The sequence below is a fragment of the Mustela nivalis genome (genome assembly GCF_964662115.1).
Source record: "Mustela nivalis genome assembly, chromosome: 1".
Taxonomy (NCBI): Eukaryota; Metazoa; Chordata; class Mammalia; order Carnivora; family Mustelidae; genus Mustela; species Mustela nivalis.
In genome coordinates, this window is record NC_139020.1 from 206,294,085 (window position 1) to 206,315,017 (window position 20,933).

The window sequence follows — 20,933 nt, forward strand, 5'->3', positions numbered from 1 at the left end:
AAAAAAAAAAACCCTCATTAATAACCTTTTATGTTAATTAAAAGTTGAAATGATATTTTAGATATATTGGATTAACGTAGATTATTACAATTAAGTTCCTTTTTTAAAATGCCTATTAGAACATTTAAAATCAGGATGTCTGGGTGGCTCAGTCAGTTAAACATCTTCCTTAGACTCATGTCACAATCTCAGGGTCCTAGGATTGAGCCCCATCCATTTCTTCCTCTCCCTCTGTGCTCTCTCCCTCTGTCTCTCAAATAAATAAATAAAATCTGAAATTAATTAATTAATTTAAAATCGCAGACCTGGTTTGCATTTGTGGTTGTCTGTATTGCGTCGCACTGGCTCTACTGGGCAGTGCCGGTCTGGAGTCATGCCATGCTTTTGCTCCTTTGATTATTTGTCTTGAGCAGGCTGGAGAAGTTGGATGCCACCACACACACACACACACACACACACTCACACACACAGCCTCCTGCACACACTCAAGATTTCAGGACAGAGTTAGGAGCACCTGACACACTCCCTCACCTTCTCTACTTTCTCCTCATTCCAGACCCCGCCCCTGAGCCTTCATCAACTGTGGAACCCTCTGGAGCTTAGAGGCCTAACATCAGAAATGTGGTGAGAAGTCATCAAAGGTAAATCACTGATTCACAGGGGAGCAGGGTGGGGCAAGGTGAGTCAATGCTTAACACTTAGTCATCCAGGTTCAGTTCTGGAAACTTCTAAAGCTACAGCTTTTGGGGACCTGTGACTTCCAGTAAAGGAATCCAAGGCTGTGGTCTTGAGAAACTCACTGTCTTTTTCACCAGGCCTATCTGGGCAAAAGAGATGAAACCATAAAAGCGGTTTGTTTGGGTTTTTTTAAGATATTTATTTATTTATTTGACAGAGAGAGATCACAAGTAGGCAGAGAGGCAGGCAGAGAGAGAGGAAGGGAAGCAGGCTCCCTGCTGAGCAGAGAGCCGGATTTGGGGCTCAATCCCAGGACACTGAGACCATGACCTGAGCCGAAGGCAGCAGCTTAACCCACTGAGTCACCCAGGCGCCCCATAAAAGTGTTTTATAATTGTGCTTTCAAAAACACAGATCTTTTCTCGGTTGGCAGTTAGTGTTCACAGTATTTTGAGATACTTTGTGGCCTGACAGGCTTCACTCCTCCCTGCCTTCATTGAGGGGGACAGGAGGAACAATCACTTAGAAACAAAAAGTTAAAATCTTACCAAGTTGACTTACTTGAGACATCTAATTGTGAAGTACTGAGAGGCACAGTTGAACCCCTAAAATCCACCCAAGTTTTGCTACTTTGCCCTGTCAATTTCCAGCTTCTGTAATGTGGGCTGGGTCGGTCAGTGTGTCTTCTCTGTTGCTGTATTCCAGCTAGTTAAGGTGTGTGGGATCCAAACTGATGTCATTCTAGACAGAGGCCATGTACATCCCTACAGACTCAGAACATTCTGGAATTTACCCTTCAATACTGTTTTCCTGAGCCCCACACTCACTCAATAGGCACAAAATCATTCTGTGAACCTACTCTGCTGTGTGCCAAAAAGGGCATACCAATAATTTCCACCCTCTCCTCACCCACAGGAAGCTCATAGAAGGGCAGGACCCAGCTCAGAAAGGACAATACCCCCTTGTTTTAGATGGATATTGCAGGTGCAAGCACTCCTTATTGGTCTCATCTGGCTTCCAGTAACCAGGTTGTCAGCAGAAATAATATCCACCTTCAGAATGAAGACTGGCCACTTTGTTCAAACCATTCATGAGTCTGGCTTCTTTCACTAACAGAACCCCCGTTAGGGACAGCTAGACCCTGCTTCTGTCCTCATCACCCCCAATACAGTGGCTAATTCATAACAGTCACAGCTAGTTTGCTGAGCCAACTGCCAAAAGCCCTTTATGGCAATTTCCAAGATGGAAATTCCAGAAAGGTCTGGTGCTGTGGCAGTACTGAAGGATGAATGAGTGGGGGGCTCTTTATCTCAGATTTGGGGGAACCCATGATCATTTGAATGTTGAAGTTCTGGTGTGTCTATCTGTCTCACAAGCTCCTTTTGTAGTTCCCATGTGCAGGTAAGGTAGGATCTTGATTTCTCTGGGAACCTGGCTTGGCTTGTTTTGGGGTATGTGATGGAGCTGGTTCGAGCTGTGTGAGAGAAAGTAAAGCCTAGACCAGACAAGCCAGGGCTGAGTAGCAACTTTCCACTGTGTCAGGAACCCCAGAGAGAGGCTTCCCAAGTTGTACCCAGTCTTACCTTTTTTGTTTTTAGGTCCATAGAATTTTTTTTTTTTATTGAGCTATAATTTACATACAGTGAAATTGACCTTTTTTAGTGTACAGCTCTGAATATATACAGTTGTGTAATTAACATAACAGTCCAGATACAGAACATTTCCATCATCCCCCCCAAATTCCCCTGTCTCCCTTTGTAGCACATCCCAGCCCCCTACAACCAGTGATCTGCTTTCTGCCCTAACACTTCTACCTTTTCCAAAATGCCTTATAAAATGGAATCACAACAGTACGACTCAGGCAGCCTTTTGAGTCTGGCTTCTTTCACTAACATAATGCATTTGAGGTTCGTCTGAATTGTTTTCTGTATCAGTAACTCAGTCCTTTCTTATGGCTGAATACTATTCCATCATGTGGCTAGGTCACAGTTTGATTATCCCCCACTGAAGCACATTTAGGTTTTAATGGCTGTTGATAATTACAAATCAAGCTTTGATAAACATCCGCTCATGGGCTTTTATGTAAACACAGGTTTTTATTTCACGTGGGTATTCCAGCCAGGGGTGGAATTGTTGGTTTATATGGTTGTAGTGCTTTTGAAGGTCTTTTTGATGAAGAGAAGCAGAGTTGAAAAGAGTAGTGATCATTTATTTAAAATGAAGGCTTTATCATCATCTGAATCACATTGTACACAAGCTGAGTGCTTACTATAAATACTGAGTGTGCTAAACACTTTACATTTCAGCATTTTGCTCACGGTGACCTCATGCAGCAAGTCACATGACCTCTCAGAGCCTCAGTTTTCCCACCTGCAAAATGCAAGTAACATTAGGCCAACCCCACAGGATTATTGCAAGGAGTGAATGAATTAATACATATGGAACACTTAGAGCCAGACTGGCACATAGTAGGGTCGTGTCAGTGTCAGCTGTCATTATAATGTTCATTTCCTGGCCCCTCTTAATTTCATCCTCATAGCAACCCTGGGAGTTAAGATCTATTCTTATCTCCATTTTATAGAGGACACACCTAATGTTCCAAGAGATCAAGCACATTACGCAAGATCACACAGGCTGTAAATAAGTAAATAGTGGGTCCCAGATTTCAGCTGAGGCTGACTGACTCCAGACTCACCTGTTTTGTTCCTACATCAGTCAGGGTTCTCCCAAAGAAACAGAACCAGGATATACGTGTTTGTGAGTATGTGTGTGTGTGTGAATAAAAGGTGTATTTCAAGGCATTGGCTTACATGATTAGGGGTGCTAGCTAGGCAAGTCTGAAATCTGTAGGGCAAAACAGCAGGCTAGAAACTCCTGGCCAGGAACTGACACTTCTTCCTCAGAGAAATCTCGGTATTATTTGCTTTTAAAACATTTCCACTGATTGGACAAGACCCATCCCCATTATCCAAGATCATCTACTGTACTTAAGTCAACTGATTATAGACATTAACTTAACCACATCTACAAAATACTTTCACAACAACACTTAGATTTGTGTTTACTTGAACATCTGGGTACCAAAGCCCAGCCAAACCGATGCATAAAATTAAACCATCCCATCTTCTCTGAGTTGAGAGCTCAGGATCTGCTGAGGTTTCTGTGGAGGCCACTTTTCCAGTAATGTTTTGAAGTGTCCAGTGAATGTCCAGGACAAAAAAATCCTAAGGAGAGGTGTTGGGGTTATACTGTGTAGTTTGGGTGGGCAGACAAAAATTCTCAAACATGACCCTGGCTTACCTAGGAAGGGGGAGTTCCCAACCCTAAGTTTGCCTCCAAATACAAAGATGCCCAACACCTTTGGAGGTCTTCACATCTGTAACTCTAGATTAAATTTATACCATAAAATACTAGCATGTAACCATGAGGAAGTTCACAAGTGCTGGGTTTTCCTTCGTAATAAGAACTCTTCTGCTATTTATTTATGTAACTTATTTTTTATTTATGAAACTTTTTAAAAATTGAATTATTTTCCCCTTATGATGGTTCAGGGCCCCTGCTGTACTATAGTTATGGATGCCCAGGCCAGACCCATCGTCCTCCCAGGTTGGCCAGTGTGTGTACTAACCCAGTCCTTACTGACATGGTTACCGTTGGTGAGGTCAGTGAGTGGCCAAGGATCGCCAGCACCCTCCAACTGGAAAGCGGGGGGAAATCTATGGTCTTGTTTCTCAGAAGTCTCAGCTTACACCAAGGCAGCAGTCACCAGAAGCATTTTGCTGTGGTGCTGCCAGGAAGGGGGTGGCTCAGTAGCCCAACATTCACCGAGATGGTTAGTCACCCCTTCGATAATACTTCCTCTGTGCCAGGTCTGTCTTGCACACTACAAATGTCGACTTCATGAGGCAAGTACAACTGCTATCCTTATTGTACAGATGAGGGAACTGAGGCCCCAGATGGTTCGGTAACCAGCCCAAGGTCATGCAGCCAGAAGTGCTGAACTGGGAATGAAACCTACTGTCTGGCTCCAGAGCCAGCATCACACCACCCTCACCTCCCAGGCAGCTCTTCCAGGAACCTCCCACCCCAACCACCACCACTGCCTACCCCTTCTTCCCTATGGCTTCCTCCGTTGGTACCCCTTTCTGAGCCTCCTGTCCCCATCAGTCCTGCCTTTGACCACAGGCACCCGAGACTCTCAGAGCCAAAGGGGAATCATAGACCCTGAGAGGTGTATGACACACCCATGCCGCCCCCCAAATCATAAATGTAGTGGGGAGAAAAATGAAGCAGGTGCATTAAAAACAGGCAGGAATATTTATGAAGTGTCCACTGCGACTGGATGCCAGATACTGTTCCAGTATCTGGGTTCTGGCAACTGCAGGCTGGGAGGGAGATGGATTTAGCATGAAAACCAAAGAACAGGATAATTTCAGATTTCAGTGACAGGTGTTCTTGAGAAAAAGGTAAAGTGAAAGGCATAAGGAGCCTTTTCCCCGGAGAGAAGATCACTCCGGGGAGGTGAACTTTTGTCCCGGGGCCTCACCTTGCGTTATAGGAACCTGTATGGTGAGGACAGGGACGGTTCTGGGACTCATTGCATTCTCCCCACAGCCAAGAGAAGAGGGCGGGTGGGTATTTTTCTTCCCTTGTTACAGAAGTCGGGGTAGGGGGGAACCTAGGGCAAGGCAAGGTTAGCCAGCTTTCTCAGAATCACCCGGAGAGAGAACCCTCATTCTCAGAGCCCGATGAGAAGCCGGAGAGCAGTTCTACTGTCACCGGGGGAAGAGCGGGGCAGCCCTAAGGGGAGGGGCCACATCCGGCCCGCCCCTTCCCGAGAGGTGTGCCGTAACCTATTGACCCAGGCTGGGGACAACACACGCGGCCGACCGGGGTCCGCGAAGGCAGTGAAAAAAGGTCGCGATTGGCTCCCCGTTAAGTGGGCGGGGCCCTCGTCGCTCGGTGCGCGCGCCGCGGGGAGGCGTTGCCGGGGGCGGAGAGGGAAGGGGCGTGGCCGCGCGCGGGCAGCCGTTGGCGGCTAAGCCCCGCCCCGGACGTCGCGCGTCGCCGACTGGGAGGCGGCGATTGGTCGGAGCGGTGCGGAGGGCGGGGCAGAAGGTTCTGGAGGGGGCTGGCGGGCTCTGGAAGCTTCCGCCGGACGGGTATATAGAGTCCGGGACGGGGCGGCGGCGAAGCCGGGGTACGGCGACAGCTGGGCGGCGGGCCGCAGGCGGGGACTATGGGCAAGGACTATTACCAGACGCTGGGCCTGGCCCGTGGCGCGTCGGACGAGGAAATCAAGCGGGCTTACCGCCGCCAGGCGCTACGCTACCACCCGGACAAGAACAAGGAGCCCGGCGCCGAGGAGAAGTTCAAGGAGATCGCCGAGGCCTACGACGTGCTCAGCGACCCGCGCAAGCGTGAGATCTTTGACCGCTACGGGGAAGAAGGTGCGTGCGCGCGCGGCTAGGGGCGCGCCCCCGCCGTTTGACAGGAGGGAGAACCGAAGCCCGGCGGCCGGGCTGTAGCGTCCCCAGGGGACGTCCCGGGCCCGGTGGGCGAGAGGCCCCCGCCCTCCGTCCACGCGGGCCTCCGCCCTCGGATTGGCGGCCGCCGGATGGGAGGAGGAGTCCTGGCAGCACAGCTCGCCCAGAAGCTTCTAGCATGTCTGCGGTTGCCCCTCCCTAGGCGCCTCCACCCACGTCCCCAAGCGGTCCCAGGGGTGCGGATGCGACGCAGTGGGGACCGAGGCCGAGCCGGGCCGGTGTCATCGCGGCCCCGGCAGTCCGGAGCTCACCTGGGCCGAGGTGGCAGGCCTAGCGACCAGGGTCGCAGGGTGGGGCTTGTGGCTGCGCGTAGGGCTTGACCTGCGATCGGCGAGCCTGCGGATGAGCGCACCGATTAGCGCCGACCTCACTCCGGGGCCCCTGTGAGGGCGGAGTGAGATAATTCCTGTAAAGTGCTTATCTAACCTGATGCCAGGCACGTAGATGGCAGCCAGCGCCCGAACGCAGTCCAGGTGTAGAGGAACCCGCCTCGGCCGGCCGCAGCGGCGCAGGCCTCTGAGGCCCAGAGAAGGAAGCTGTCTTGTTGTCCAGTTGCCCGTGGATGACTCAGACTGGTTTCTGTGCTGAGTCTTAAGAAATGAAGTGGGTTTTTATGTAAGGATGGTGGCAATTAGTGCCAGGGTGTGAGAATTTGAAAAGCTGCGTTTATGGTTTTGCTTTCATTTCTGCTCCTCACACATTCCTAGCTCTTGAGTATTTCTGAGAGTAAACACTTACTGAGCGCTCATCGTGGAGCGTGCCTTTTTCAGCTGATCTCTTAATGAATTTTTTGTAAATCTTAATGTATTTGTAGGGAGAATAGGTTAGTCAAGAAGTGGTGGGAATTCCGTGTCCTCTAGAGAGGGCGCTTAAGTCCTTTACCCCTGTTCTGGCACGCTGAAGCACCTGGAGGGGGGAGTCTAACTCTGACTTAGGGTTCTTTACTCTTCCTGACAGGCTAAAAAAAAAAAAAAAATTCCTCCCACCCCCCCACCCTTAATGGTTCTCAAGTGTTTTCCTTAGTGAAAGCACCTAGAGAGAAAGGGTGGGGGAAGCAGGGGAAGAGAAGCTCACCACCATCTCATTTCTTCTGATTTTGCCTTTCAGGTCTAAAGGGTGGTGGCCCCAGTGGTGGGAGCAGTGGTGGTGCTAATGGTACCTCTTTCAGCTACACATTCCATGGAGATCCTCATGCCATGTTTGCCGAGTTCTTCGGTGGCCGAAATCCCTTTGACACCTTTTTTGGGCAGCGGAACGGGGAGGAAGGCATGGACATTGATGACCCGTTCTCTGGCTTCCCCATGGGCATGGGTGGTTTCACCAACATGAACTTTGGCCGTTCCCGTCCTGCCCAAGAGCCCACCCGAAAGAAGCAAGATCCCCCCGTCACCCACGACCTTAGGGTCTCGCTTGAAGAGATCTATAGCGGCTGTACCAAGAAGATGAAAATCTCCCATAAGCGGCTGAACCCCGATGGAAAGAGCATTCGGAACGAAGACAAGATCTTGACCATCGAAGTGAAGCGGGGGTGGAAAGAAGGGACCAAAATTACCTTCCCCAAGGAAGGCGACCAGACCTCCAACAACATTCCAGCTGACATTGTCTTTGTTTTAAAGGACAAGCCACACAATATCTTTAAGAGAGATGGCTCTGATGTCATTTATCCAGCCAAGATCAGCCTTCGGGAGGTAGGATACTAATAAGTATGGTAGTATGTATGGAGGGAGATTGTTGGATTTTGAAGTCGTTGGATGTTTGCTTGACAGATATGTCTGAGGACTTTGGAGCCAGGCTTGGGGGTTACAGCAAAAACGAGACTGACCAGGGCTCTGTTTTTCCAGAGTTTTCCATATCTGGGGGCAAGGTCTTAGCTACAGGGGCCTGGTGGTGCTTCCCCCTACATTAAATGGCTTCTGGACGGGAGTTGAGCATCCTAAATACCTTCCATCTAACGTTCTGTCTTTGCTCTCTAAGGCTCTGTGTGGCTGCACAGTGAATGTACCCACTCTGGACGGCAGGACCATACCCGTTGTGTTCAAAGATGTCATCAGGCCTGGCATGCGGCGAAAAGTTCCTGGAGAAGGCCTCCCCCTCCCCAAAACGCCCGAGAAACGCGGGGACCTCATTATTGAGTTTGAAGTAATCTTCCCTGAAAGGATTCCCCAGACATCAAGAACCGTACTTGAGCAGATTCTTCCAATATAGTCTCTTGTGTTTCCCAAGGACTGACCAGGGACCTTTCCAGAGCTCAAGGATTTCCGGACCGTTCCACCAGTTGTGGACCCGTGAGAGGGCGGGAGGGCCCAGGGAGGGCTTTCGTACTGCTGAATGTTTTCCAGAGAATATATTACAATCTTTCAAAGTCGTGCACTAGACTTAAGTGGTTTTTCGAGCGATAGGGCAGCTGGTGGTGGGGACAGCAGGAAAAGGCATTCCAGTCTGTCCCACTGGTTCCAGCAGCCCTCCCGGGATGGGCCCGTACCCTCCTCCAGGCCCCGCCCACGGTCAAGAGGCAGACCCACAGCTGGACTTGATGTGTCTGTAGTCCCTTGACTTGTGACCATTAGGTGGTGCCAACCTGCCATCTTGGTTACCAGACCCTGTACACTCCTCAGTTTCTGTTGTGTGATCAGTTAGTGTTTTATTCTGTATTTGTCTCCCCTGTCTTGCTCTTCCCCTGAAGAATCCTGTTTTCTCTTTTGCCATCTCAAATTGAGAACCAACTTCGATTATTTTTGCAAAACTGCCTGGCTGGCACCCACAAGCAATACCTCTTGTTCCAGCAGGACCAAGGGAGCCAGCCTCATGTGAATGAGTTGCACAGATGCATCTCCCTAGAGGGTCAGGGACCCTGGACAGAGTAGGGGACCTTCTCGACCCCTGACTCTGAAGCCACGTGCACTCACTTATGGGTCACACTCTTTTTTTTTTTTTTTCTTTTATCTATAAGGCAATCTTTTGGCATACCTGGGGTTTACAAGTGCCCAGGTAGTTTTTCATTTAATGGACTCTGGACTCTTTCAAAAGGATCTGATCCTTTTGAATTTTGCACAGCTCTAGATATAATCCCTTTTGATAAAAGGGTCTTTGCTTCTGATTACAGGAGCACTGTGGAACGTCTGTAAATATGTTTTTATAATTCTGTTGTAATGTTGGTGGGCCCTCAAAGGAAACCAGTCCACGGCAGCTGCTGCTCTCTGTACAGGGCCACGATGGAATTCAAAAGGAACCTTGGGAGTTGGGGAGGGGGGCCGGGTTGGAACAAGTGTCTGTTCCTTGCAGGCCAGTCTGGTGCTCAGACCTTTAGACTCATTGTAAGTTGACACTGCCAACATGAGACCAAAGCGTGTGACTTGTCAATGTGCAGCACGACAGCATTAAAGACTGATGCTAAACCTCAGGGGAGCAGTCCTGCGACTCTGTTTGAGGGTTTTGCTGATGGGTTGGGGCGGCGGCTGGGTGTCCCTCCAGATGCCTTCAGGGTGGAAGGGAAGGGCCAGGGAAGGCTGGGGGTGGGCACAGGCAGGAGAACTCTGCAAGGGAGAGATAAGTCTCCCTTTCTGGGCTGCATTGCAGAGTAGAGAACGTCAGCCCACTTGGACCTGACCCAGGCACCCAGAGAGCCCTGTGGATTTCAGAGCTGGTTTTAGGAAGGGTGGGCTCAAGTTAAGGAATTCCCTTTCCCGTCCTGCAGGGCCCAGTTTCTGGAGCCCAGGGGAGGTGCATGGTCTGCCCTTATGATCACCCTCTACTCCTTTCTTGCTAGAACAGGCTGGGTGTCAGGCAGGCTCTGGCCAAACCAGACTGGAATTCCAGCCCAGGGCTGACCCCACCCTGGAGAAGACCCATTTCCTGCCCTGGCTCCATTGGCAGGACACTGAGGCTGCCTTTCCTTTGTTACTTTTTTTAAGGAACTGGTTTTATTACAAGGTAAGTAATTACATAGGCTTAAAACAACGTATTGCTACTTTGCTACAAAATGTCTTGAAGTAAAAACTTAAATGCCAGTGTGTTTAAAATCAACCTAGGGGTGGCTTTCCCTTCCCACTGAAACAGTTTAGCCACTGAAAATGGTGTAGGAGCTGTGTTGTCAAAGAGAAGTTTCTGTAAGTGATTAGAATGTTTTCTGTCATCTTTAAATGGAAGTGCTTTAAGATTCAGTAAACTAAATTCAGTTTCTCAGTTCAGTCACATTCCAAGTGCTCAACAGCAGTCACACACAGCTAGTAGCAGCTGTTGGATAGCACAAATCCAGAGGGCTTTTCCCCAGATGTAGGATGTAGGTTTCTCCCTAGATAAGCATATGCAGTGAGCCCAGAGGATGCCATCCTAGTTGGGAGGTGACCCCACATATCAGAGCCAAAAGAGGTATGCTGACCTGCACCAAGATGACATTTACTACAGAATTAGCCCTGGGCTCCGTTGGGATCAATTGGTCAGTGCCACCTCTGTGCCCCAATCTTATGGCCAGCCCCTCAGACACGTGTTTGCCACACTGGACCGAGTGTGTGTCCAGTGGTGTTTGGGGTACGTGCTGGCAGACTGCTTTGCATCCTTGGCTTCAATTTAATGGATTTGCTTTACTTTCCCATGTGGACTCTCAGCACATTTCAGAGCCCCTCCTGTGTTGGTAAGTATGGAGCTGCCTCTCTAACCCACCTCACCTGAATCCACCACACGAGCAGGGGACACATTGTAACATGATTTAAACAGTACAAAACTCAAAATGTACATTTGGCCTGTGAAGAACAGTTGAGTCCCCTCCCTCCTCTGGGCCTGCAGTTCCCTTGTCTGCCATAGCACTATGGAAAAGGCATGGCATCAGATTTTTGCCTTTAGAAAAAGAAGAAAACAGACTTTGGTGCAGGAGTCTGTATATATACGCATAAGCATAATTTCTAAATTTCTAGGGTTTGGGGCTGTGTAATCACAGTACTAAACTCTGGAGGGGACAGAATGAAAATCCTCTCCCCCACCCTGCAATTCAAGTCTGCCCCCAACAAATGTCCCATCTCTCAGGTACCTTTCCTGAGATGCACATATCAGCTTTTCTATTTTTACACAAATGGGATGAACTGTATGCTGCAATTTCCCCCCTCACATACAGGGGAAATAAAGAGCTTCCTCATTCCTGTTATTGTTCATCTTATTCTGCCAGGACTACTTACCTGGGAGTGAAGATCCAGATCAGTGTTTGGTGGCCCCTACCCCTCCCTTAGTCATTGTTCTTGCTTCCAGATTTGAATCCCACGGCAATCGCTTTCTAGCTGTGTGACCTTGGGCAAGTGACTTAGCCTCTCTGTGCCTCAGACTCTTTGGCTGTAAAACAGGTATAATAACAGTACCTCTTCTAGAGTTGTAAGGTTTCCAGAGATGGAAATACACAAACACACACCAGGGCCCAGCACAGAATAAGCGCTGTGTGCCAGTCATCATATGAAGACTTCTTTGTCCATAGCTGGCAGCCCTAAAGGCTGAGGCGAGTCCAAGGCCTTTGGGGGTGCTCTCAGCTGAGCTCCAGGAACCCAACTGCCAGATGATCTCCTGAGACACTCCAATCCTGGCCCCGACCCAGCCTGAGGAAGCTTTACCTGAAGCGGGCTCACTTCCATGCTGTTGTGACCACCAGCTGACTGGAAAGACAAAGCAGAGCACCGGGCTCCAGACCTGCAGCTCCCAGTTTGAATCCCGACTCTGTCACGTTGCTGACATGTGTCCTTGGACTGGTGACTTCACCACTCTGGGTCTCAGTAGCCTCCTTTAAAAAAACGAGACAAATGAGGTGCAGATTTCACGGTGGTCTAAGTGAAGAGTGGGCAAGGTAATGCATCCAGGAAGCAAGGAACAAGACGTCATGATCTTGGCTTCTGTGCACCCTCAGAGGGTGCTGAGTTCAAATTCGCTCACTGCATTCCCCCAAGCAAATGACAAAACATCTCAGGGCCTCAGGTCCCTCCCGTATAAAACAGGACAATCACAATTTAGCCTTCTCACTGCCCCCAAGTTAGAGCTAACCCCTGAGAAGGCCTCTGTGCTACAGGCCTGGCCAGAACAAGTGTACAATCAACATGAGCAAATATTCCTATTTCTAAAGCACTTAGCAGAAATCCTGTCTCAAGTCATCTTTTAATTTTTTTTTTAAAGATTTTATTTACTTGGGGCACCTGGAATGGCTCAGGATATGATCCCAGGGCCCTAGAGTTGAGCCTCCCATCAGGCTTCCTGCTAAGTGGGAAGCCTGCTTCTCCCTCTCCCACTACCCCTACTTGTGTTCCCTCTCTCGCTGTCTCTCTCTTTGAAATAAATAAAAATATTTTTATTTTATTTTATTTATTTGAGAGAGAGAGAGCATAAGCAGGGGTTAGTGGCAGGCAGAGGGACAGGGAGAAGCAGACTCTGCGCTGAGCAGGGAACCCAATATGGGGCTCAATCCCAAGACCCAGGATCATGACCTGAGCGGAAGGCAGACACTTAACCAACTGAGCCACCCAGGCACCCTCAATTTTTTTTTTTAACTAAGCTCTATGCCCAACATGGGGCTTGAACTCCCAATCCAGACATCGAGGGTCGCACTGACTGAACCAGTCAGGCACCCCATGTCCCAGGTCTTCTTTAATATTATTCTTTTTTTTTTTTAAGATATTTTTTATTTATTTGACAGAGAGACAGAGAGGGAGGTGTCACAAGTAGGCAGAGAGGCAGGCAGAGAGAGAGGGGGAAGCAGGCTCCCCGCTGAGCAGAGAGCCCGATGTGGGGCTTGATCCCAGGACCCTGGGATCATGACCTGAGCCGAAGGCAGAGGCTTTAACCTACTGAGCCACCCAGGTGCCCCTCTTTAATATTATTCTTAATAATTAATTATTGAGGGTGCCTGGGTGGCTCAGTGGGTTAAGCCGCTGCCTTCGGCTCAGGTCATGATCTCAGGGTCCTGGGATCGAGTCCCGAATCGGGCTCCCTGCTCGGCAGGGGGGCCTGCTTCCCTTCCTCTCTCTCTGCCTGCCTCTCTGCCTACTTGTGATCTCTCTCTGTCAAATAAATAAATAAAATCTTAAAAAAAAAATAATAATTAATTATTGAAGTACACAACATAGCACCTGACACATAGTAAGTATTTTTCCACTGAGTCAACATTAACTCCCTACTATGCGCCCTGCCCTGTGCTTGATCCTGGGGACACAGTGAACAAAAGTGGCAAAAATTCTGCTCTTCTAGAGCTAAGGATTGACTCGGGGGAGAAAGAAAATAAAGATAAATAAATAAAACATCTAATGTACTAGAGAGTGGGGAGAGTGATGCAGAAATACAAAAAATGGGGGGGTAGAGAGTTTGGGGTACTTTTTAAATAGCATGGTCGGGGAAAGCTTCCCCAAGAAGATGACATATGAGTGAAGATTTGAAAGAGGTAACTTCTTCAGGTGGATACTGAGGGAATGGAGTTCCAGGCAGAGGGAGCAGCCTGTGCAAAGGCCCTGAGGTAAGAGTGTGCCTGAGTTGTTTGAGGACCAGCCAGCAGCCAGGGAGGCTGGAGCAGAGTGAGCAAGATGTGAGTGGGAGGAAGTGAGGGCAGCGGGAGACAAAGCAGACGGTGCAGGATTTAGTGGACCCCTGGGAGAACTTCAGGTTTTCCTCGGATTGAGGCAGGAGCTTGCAAGCACTCGAGGTTTGGTTTTTTCTTCATTTTCCTTTGCTGGGATGGGAGGTAGGGAGTGTCATTTGATTGTATAACTTGAAGTCCCTGATATATGTTATCAGTCTCTTGAAATTTCAATGCACCAAACTTTCATATGAAAACAGCACAACACACACGTGTCTATATTTTCTATTAAAATCTAGTCCCTAGGGTTGCCTGAGTGTCTCAGTCGATTGGGCATCTGCCTTCGGCTCAGGTCATAATCCCACGCCCCTGGGATCAAGCCCCACATCAGGCTCCCTGCTAAGCAGGGAGACTGCTTCTCCCTCTGCTGCTGCTCCTGCTTGTGCTCTCGCTCTGTGTGTCAAATAAATAAATCAAATCTTTATAAATACATAAATAAATAAATAAAATCTAGTCCTTAAAGTACATGTATTCATGTTCCCTCCCACACACCTGAGAATGCTTTCCTGGTCTGCTGATTCCACGCCTACCTGGGGCATCTGAATTCTGAGTTCTCAAAATGTGATGATTCAGCCAGACATCTCCCCTCTTCGTCACGAAGGGAGGAGACAAACCTCGGGAATGATCCACAAGGTCTCCCTCTAGAACAACCCTAACTTCCTCAAGGTCACCAACCATGCCCTAATAATCTTTCATCACCAGCGCTGAGAGCAGTGCTTGGTCCAGAACTGCGCTCTGAGTGTTTGGTGAATAAGTAATCGAGTAACCAACTGATTAGGACAAGAGGACCTGCAACATCTATCCTATGACCACTCATGTTAGAGCATGTGCAGAGGAAGGACACCCCAGCCCCAGAGGGCTGCTGGTGGTTTCCCCTGGGAAGGATCCCCTGTGGCCCACTTCCTCCAAGTTCCCACCTGGTAGAAGTGGAAGTTCTCTGGCTCCAAGAAGCCCCTCTTTCCTGGGGACCTGTCCTACTTCATGATTAACGGGTTAGTCATTTAGCACAGTTCCTGAGTGTCAGGTCAATGCTAGGTCCTGGGAGAACCTGGGACAAGGCGATGTGGGCAGTCCTCCAGAAGCTCATCATCTTCTCCGAAACACAGATCTAACTAAAACAGAGATTTTAGGTTCTCGTGGCTTCCATAACAGGGTGCCACAAACAATGTGGCTTGGAGCAACAGGAAGTCACCCTTTCACACGTCGAAAGGCCAAGAGTCTGGAACCAAAGCGTGAGCAGGGTTGGTTCCATCTGGAGGCTCCGAGAAAGGATCTGTCCCATGCATCTCTGCTGGATCCTGGGTGTTCCATGCTCCCCACCCCCCCCCAACCTCACACGGCCCTCCCCCTGCACCCCTCTGTGTCTTCTCTTCTGTCTCTTCTAAGGATACTTGCTGGATTCAGGGCCCACCCTAATCCAGGCTGATCTCAAAATCCTTAACTTAATGACCTCTGCAAAGACCCTTACTCCAAATTAGGTCAAATTGACAGCATCAGGGACACAGACATATCTTTGTTGGGGGGGCACCATTCAGCCCATTACACTGGGCAAGGCACTTCCCATGACCAGAGGGCTTGGAAGGAAGAGGTCTGGCGCGCCCTGAGGAAACAGGCCAGGGGACCGGCATATGTCAGGATGGGCCATGGGAGCCGAAGCCCCCCGGATGAGGCTGTTAGGCACCTGATGGGTGCAGACTGACAAAGGCTGGGCTGAGGGGCATGAGACCCTGTAGCCTGGGGTGGCTGGAACAGATAGTAGGAGAAAGTTAGGTGGGGCCTGGCTGGGGTGAGGCAGGCCAGCTGCCAGGGCCTTGCGGAGGCAGGCCTACATGCCTGAGGCAGAAGGAAAGCCTGTTGGAAGAGTTTGAGTCAGGAAAGACATGGCCTGATTTGCCTTTTTGGGAAGTTGGAGCTGAGGCCTGAGTGGTTTGTCTCAGTGGGGGGGCCACCTTTCTTTGGAAAGGTATTGGTGGACAGCAACATAGCTTAAGCCCATCTCCAGATGGAATACTACAGCAAAGGGTGTTTTGAGGGCAGATGGCCTCCTGTCCGGGAGAGGCGGGCCTACGGGGTCTTCAGCAACGGAGGGACAGGACCTGACTCGGCTGCTCAGAGGCGCCCTCTGGCCGCTGTTAGGGTTGCAGACCTGGGAGTGGAAAGCGGACAGAGCTAGGAGCTGTGCTGGAAGTCAACTGCTGGGGATAATGGGGCTGGACCCGGGTGGGGGCCAAGGCCGTGGTGGGAAATTACCAGTGGTGCATTTTAAAAAGAGGTCTTCCCATCGGCCCAACAGAAGACAGCACTGCTTCTGGGTTCTTATCATGACTTTCTGAAATCCAGCAGCAAAAGGCAGGTGCCTGTCCTGGGTCTGAGGGACCTGGGGCCAAAGGACCCAGCCCGGTAAGGGCCACCTCCTTTGCTTCCCCTCCAGGTCTGTCAGACTAAGATCACTCCTACCAGGCTGACAGGGCAAGCCCAAACACAGGCCACAAACTCCGAGATCACTCTGCCAGGGTATTGTCCCTCTGCAATCTTCCTCCTTGGTCCTCTCTGTCCCCCAAGTCTCATCATCAGGCCCCACACTGAGGCAAGTTTGACCCACCCACCCAGAGGGATGTCATGTGTCTTGGGGTTGAAGCTAAAGCACCATACCGATGAGTCACTGTTCAACTTTGAGTCAGTAGTTCCCCCACTCTGAGTCTCAGTCTCCCCCTTTATAGAATAGGGGTGATATCCAGTGTGATTATTCACAAAAAGCAGGCAGCACAGGCCATGGCACAATAGTAAGAGCTTAATAAAGGCATCTGTTTCCAGGGGCACCTGGGTGGCTCAGTCGTTAAGCGTCTGTCTGCCTTTGGATCAGGTCATGATCCCAGCGGGATCCTGGGATTGAGCCCTGCATTGGGCTTTCCTGTTCTGCGGGAAGCCTGTTTCTCCCTCTCCCACACCCCCTGCTTGTGTTCCCTCTCTCGCTGTCTCTCCCGCTCTCTCAAATAAATAAATAAAATCTTTTTTTTTAAAAAGGTATCTGTTTCTGTCCATTTCTATTGTGATATAGTGTGTTTATTCATCTGTCTGACCTCAACACTGTTCATTAACAACAGCTGGTGTTCCCTGAGCATTTACAATCTATCTAGCACCACTGCAGGCATCTGACACAGAATAACTCATTTCATTCTGCATAATCATAATAACTTTAGGAGGTGTGTTCTATTATTATTCCCATTTCACAGAGGAGGAGACTAAGGCACAGGGCGAAGCCCAGGGTCACGCAGAGCTGCACAGATGATGGAGAAAAAGCAGACTGTATCCTATCCCAGAACCTGAGGTGGCCTAGAGATGGAATAAGAGACCCAGGGAAACTAAAACTGTAGAACAAATAGAAGAAAATATAGAAGAATAACTTTGTGTTTTAAGGGAAGAACCTCTTTAATGAAATTTCATGGGTGTGAACCACAGGCAGATAAGTCCTGTTATACCAACCACAGTTAGGAATTTTCACCCAACGAAGGATATAACGGATGAAGCAAATCATCACGTGTGAATATGTTTGTGATGCCTAATACTTTACCTTACCTCCCAGGGTCGCTAGGAGAGTTAAATGGCTTAATAAGTGTAAAGTTCTTAGAACAGTGTCTGGATGTGGGAAGCTCTGTCTAAACAGTATTTACCATTACTGAAGCTGCCAAGTGCTCAATATCACTGCGCTACCTAGTAGAACTATGCAAACGCACGTGTAATTTTAAATCGTCTAGCAGCCACATTAAAATAATAAAAGAAATAAGTGAAAGGAATTTGAGTAACACATTTTATGTAGCTCAATATATCCACATTATTATTATTATAACATGTTATCAGCATAAAAATGAATTAATGAGATATGATATTTTACAACTGCTCTTCTTTGTACTGTGTCTTAGAAACCTGGTGTGGGGACGCCTGGGTGGCTCAGTTGGTTAAGCAGCTGCCTTCGGCTCAGGTCATGATCCCAGCGTCCTGGGATCGAGTCCCGCATCAGGCTCCTTGCTCCGCAGGGAGCCTGCTTCTCCCTCTGACTCTGCCTGCCACTCTGCCTGTGCTTGCTCTTGCTCTCTCTCTCTCTCTGACAAATAAATAAATAAAATCTTAAAAAAAAAAAAGAAACCTGGTGTGTATTTTCCACTGCCAGCATATCTCAATTTGTTGTTTTTTTTTTCCTTAAGGTTTTATTTATTTATTAGCTAGAAAGAGAGAGAGAGCACAAGCAAGGGGGGTGGCAGGCAGAGGGAGAAGTAGGCTCCCCACTGAGCAAGTAGCCCCATGTGGGACTTGACCCCAGGACCCTGGTATCATGACATGAGCTGAAGGCAAATACTTAACCCACTGAGCCACCTAGGTGTCCCTGGCACATCTCAGTGTGTATTAGACATATTTCAAATGCTCATAACCACATGTGGAGATTTCACAGAGACGGAACAGACTGGACAGTGCAGGTCTTGCCTCCATGATGCAAATCAACAAATAAAAGATAGCAAGCCAAGTGGAAATAGGGCCAAGAGTATGAACAGGCAATTTACAAAAGAGGACAAACTGAAGGCCACTGAGTGAATAAGGAGAGGCTCAAAGTGACCAGAAATCAGAAAAATGGGAAAGATAGCAATGCTGTTGGCACTTGACAGTGAGTCCAAGTGGCAAAAATTAGAAGTTGGAAAAAGCTAGGCCCTTCTGCACTGACAGAAGATGTGACTGGGGACAGCAAGTCCAAAAGGCCACATAGCAATTGATTGTGCCCTGTAACCCAGCACCTCTGCATCCAGGTCTCTCTCCTAGGGGGATTCCCACCAGGTCAGTAAGGGGACATGTCCAAGGAAGCAGTGTGGGGAGCTGGAGACTGTCTGGTGTCCATCCCCAGGGGACACAGTAGTGAGATGTGAGGGATATATCCATGGAGGACCAAGTAGAAATTAGAAGAAAACAGGGGTGCCTGGGTGGTTCAGTGGGTTAAGCCTCTGCCTTCGGCCCACGTCATGATCCCAGGGTCCTGGGATCCAGCCCCGCATCGGGCTCTCTCCTTAGCGGGGAGCCTGCTTCTCCCTCTCTCTCTGTCTGCTTCTCTGCCTATGTGTGATCTCTCTGTCTCTCCCTGTCAAATAAACAAATAAAGTCTTAAAAAAAAATTAGAAGAAAACAGATTTAAGAGATTGGCAACATGGATGGATCTTTAAGGCCTACAGCAAAACAGGCAAACAAGCAAGCAAGCGATAACAGTGCTAACTGGAAAACAAAAGTAGAAAACACCCACATCAAACAATGCACATTTTCAGGGGCACCTGGGTGGCTCAGTCAGTTAAGCATCTGCCTTCAGCTAGTGTCATGATCCCAGGGTTCTGGGATGGAGCTCCCTGTTGTCAGGTTCCTTGCTCAGCAGGGAGCCTGCTTCTCCCTCTCCCTCTGACTGCTGCTCTCTCTGCTTGTCTGTGCGTGCTTGCTCTCTCTCTCTCTCTGTCAAATAAATACATAAAATCTTTGAAAATTTGAATATTTTCAAGAAAATACTCAAAATGGGGCATGTTGGGGCACCTGGGTGTCTCAGTGGGTTAAGCCTCTGCCTTCTGCTCAGGTCATGATCCCAGGGTCCAGGGTCCTGGGATCGAGCCCCACATCGGGCTCTCTGCTCAGCAGGGAGCCTGCTTCCCCCTCCCTCTCTGCCTGCTTCTCTGCCTACTTGTGATCTCTCTCTGTCAAATAAATAAATAAAATCTTAAAAAAAAAAAAAGAGGGGGCATGTTAAGCCTCCTGCCGTGCTGTACTAGAGATGGGAGGAAATTGGGGGTATTTTCCCCTAATGTTTATTTTGAAATTTTCAAAGATATAGAAAATGCACAAAAATGGTAAAATGAAAACCCATATGCTACTCTCCTGGATTCGGTGGTAATTGTTATGACCTTGCCACAATTGTGCTCACCTGTATGCACTCTCTCTCCCCACTCCCTCCTCTATGTTAATATTAATGTATACCATATTATGATATTGTATATAGAATATATACATATATATTTTTGTAAGCCATTTGGCAGTTGCCGTTATCACAAATTTACCACTAAATAATTCAGTGTGTTTCTCCCCAAAATAAGAACATTCTCTTATCTAACCATAGAGCAATGCTTACATTCAGGAAATTTAATATGGCTGTATTATCTAATATCCACTCCACATTCAAATATCCTCAAGTAGCCCAAGAATATCTTTCATAGCTGTTTTATTTTATCTTATTTTATTTTTTTATCAAGGATCCAATCAAGGATCATACACTGATTTTGGTTGTCACCTCTTCAAACTGTTCCCCAGCGTTCCATTCATTCATTCAATTAATGGTTTGATTTTTCCTTTCCTGATATACATCTGTTTGAACACTCCAGGCGTTTTTGGTTTTTGTTTTTTGGTTTGGGGTTATTTGTTTATTTGTTGGCAGAAACTCCCTTAATCGGGAAGTATGTGGTTGTGTCCTCATGAGTAGATCCGGGTTAAACACTTTGAGCAGGACCAGGTACTTTGTAGGTGATGTCACAGCAAGGGGCATGTGAGGTTGGCCTGTCCCATCACTGGAGATAATAGTTTTGATCACTTGGTGAAAGTGGTGACTGCCAGGTTTCTCCCTGGTGCTTTTTCCAAAGTATCCTTCCCCCACTGTAATTAATGAGCAATTTGGAGCCTGGTCCTTTGAGACTGTGTGAATATCTACTTCCTCCGCTGAGGAGCCTCGCCTGAATTAATTATTTCTCTCCTGACTGCAAAATGGGGATTTTCTAACTCAATCTTTCCTTCTGTATGTATTTTTTTAAAAAAAGATTTTATTTATTTACTTGACAGATCACAAGCAGGCAGAGAGAGGGGTGGGAAGCAGGCTTCCCGCTTAGCGGAGAGTCCGATGCAGGACTTGATCCCAACCCTGAGATCATGACCTGAGCCGAAGGCAGAGGCTTAACCCACTGAGCCACCCAGGCACCCCTCCTTCTGTGTGTATTAGCTGGCATTCCAGATTATTTTTTCCAAAGGGAGCAGAGGCAGCCCTGGAGTCTGAACTCCTCAGCAGCTGGGCCTCTCAGCCTCTTGAGCTACAAAACTGGATAAAGAGG

At 48.5% G+C, this 20,933-nt stretch overlaps 1 protein-coding gene and 1 long non-coding RNA gene across 6 annotated transcripts in view; one reads left to right on the top strand and one right to left on the bottom strand.

Moving 5' to 3' along the window:
* Nucleotides 1–9,624, top strand: part of DNAJB1 (DnaJ heat shock protein family (Hsp40) member B1) — a 28,767-nt gene extending 19,143 nt beyond the window's left edge. For 2 of the 4 annotated variants that reach the window (XM_082710293.1, XM_082710292.1), the window contains 3 exons: nucleotides 557–641; nucleotides 7,332–7,912; nucleotides 8,199–9,624. In XM_082710293.1, coding sequence (XP_082566419.1) covers nucleotides 7,421–7,912; nucleotides 8,199–8,429 — 723 coding nt within the window. In that variant the 5' untranslated portion in view covers nucleotides 557–641; nucleotides 7,332–7,420 and the 3' untranslated portion in view covers nucleotides 8,430–9,624. Of the gene's footprint in view, nucleotides 1–556; nucleotides 642–3,891; nucleotides 6,129–6,152; nucleotides 6,486–7,331; nucleotides 7,913–8,198 lie in introns of those variants that run through there. The other 2 variants (XM_082710290.1, XM_082710291.1) reach the window with 2 other exon arrangements.
* LOC309853351 lies at nucleotides 2,867–7,325 on the bottom strand. Of its 2 annotated transcripts, none has more exons than XR_014305615.1 (2): nucleotides 6,476–7,325; nucleotides 2,867–3,048 (listed from the first exon to the last, which is right to left on the bottom strand). It is a non-coding gene; the product is annotated as an uncharacterized lncRNA (long non-coding RNA). The 2 variants fall into 2 exon arrangements; XR_014305616.1 differs by lacking the exon at nucleotides 2,867–3,048 and adding an exon at nucleotides 3,714–3,902.
* Nucleotides 9,625–20,933: the final 11,309 nt, after the last annotated feature.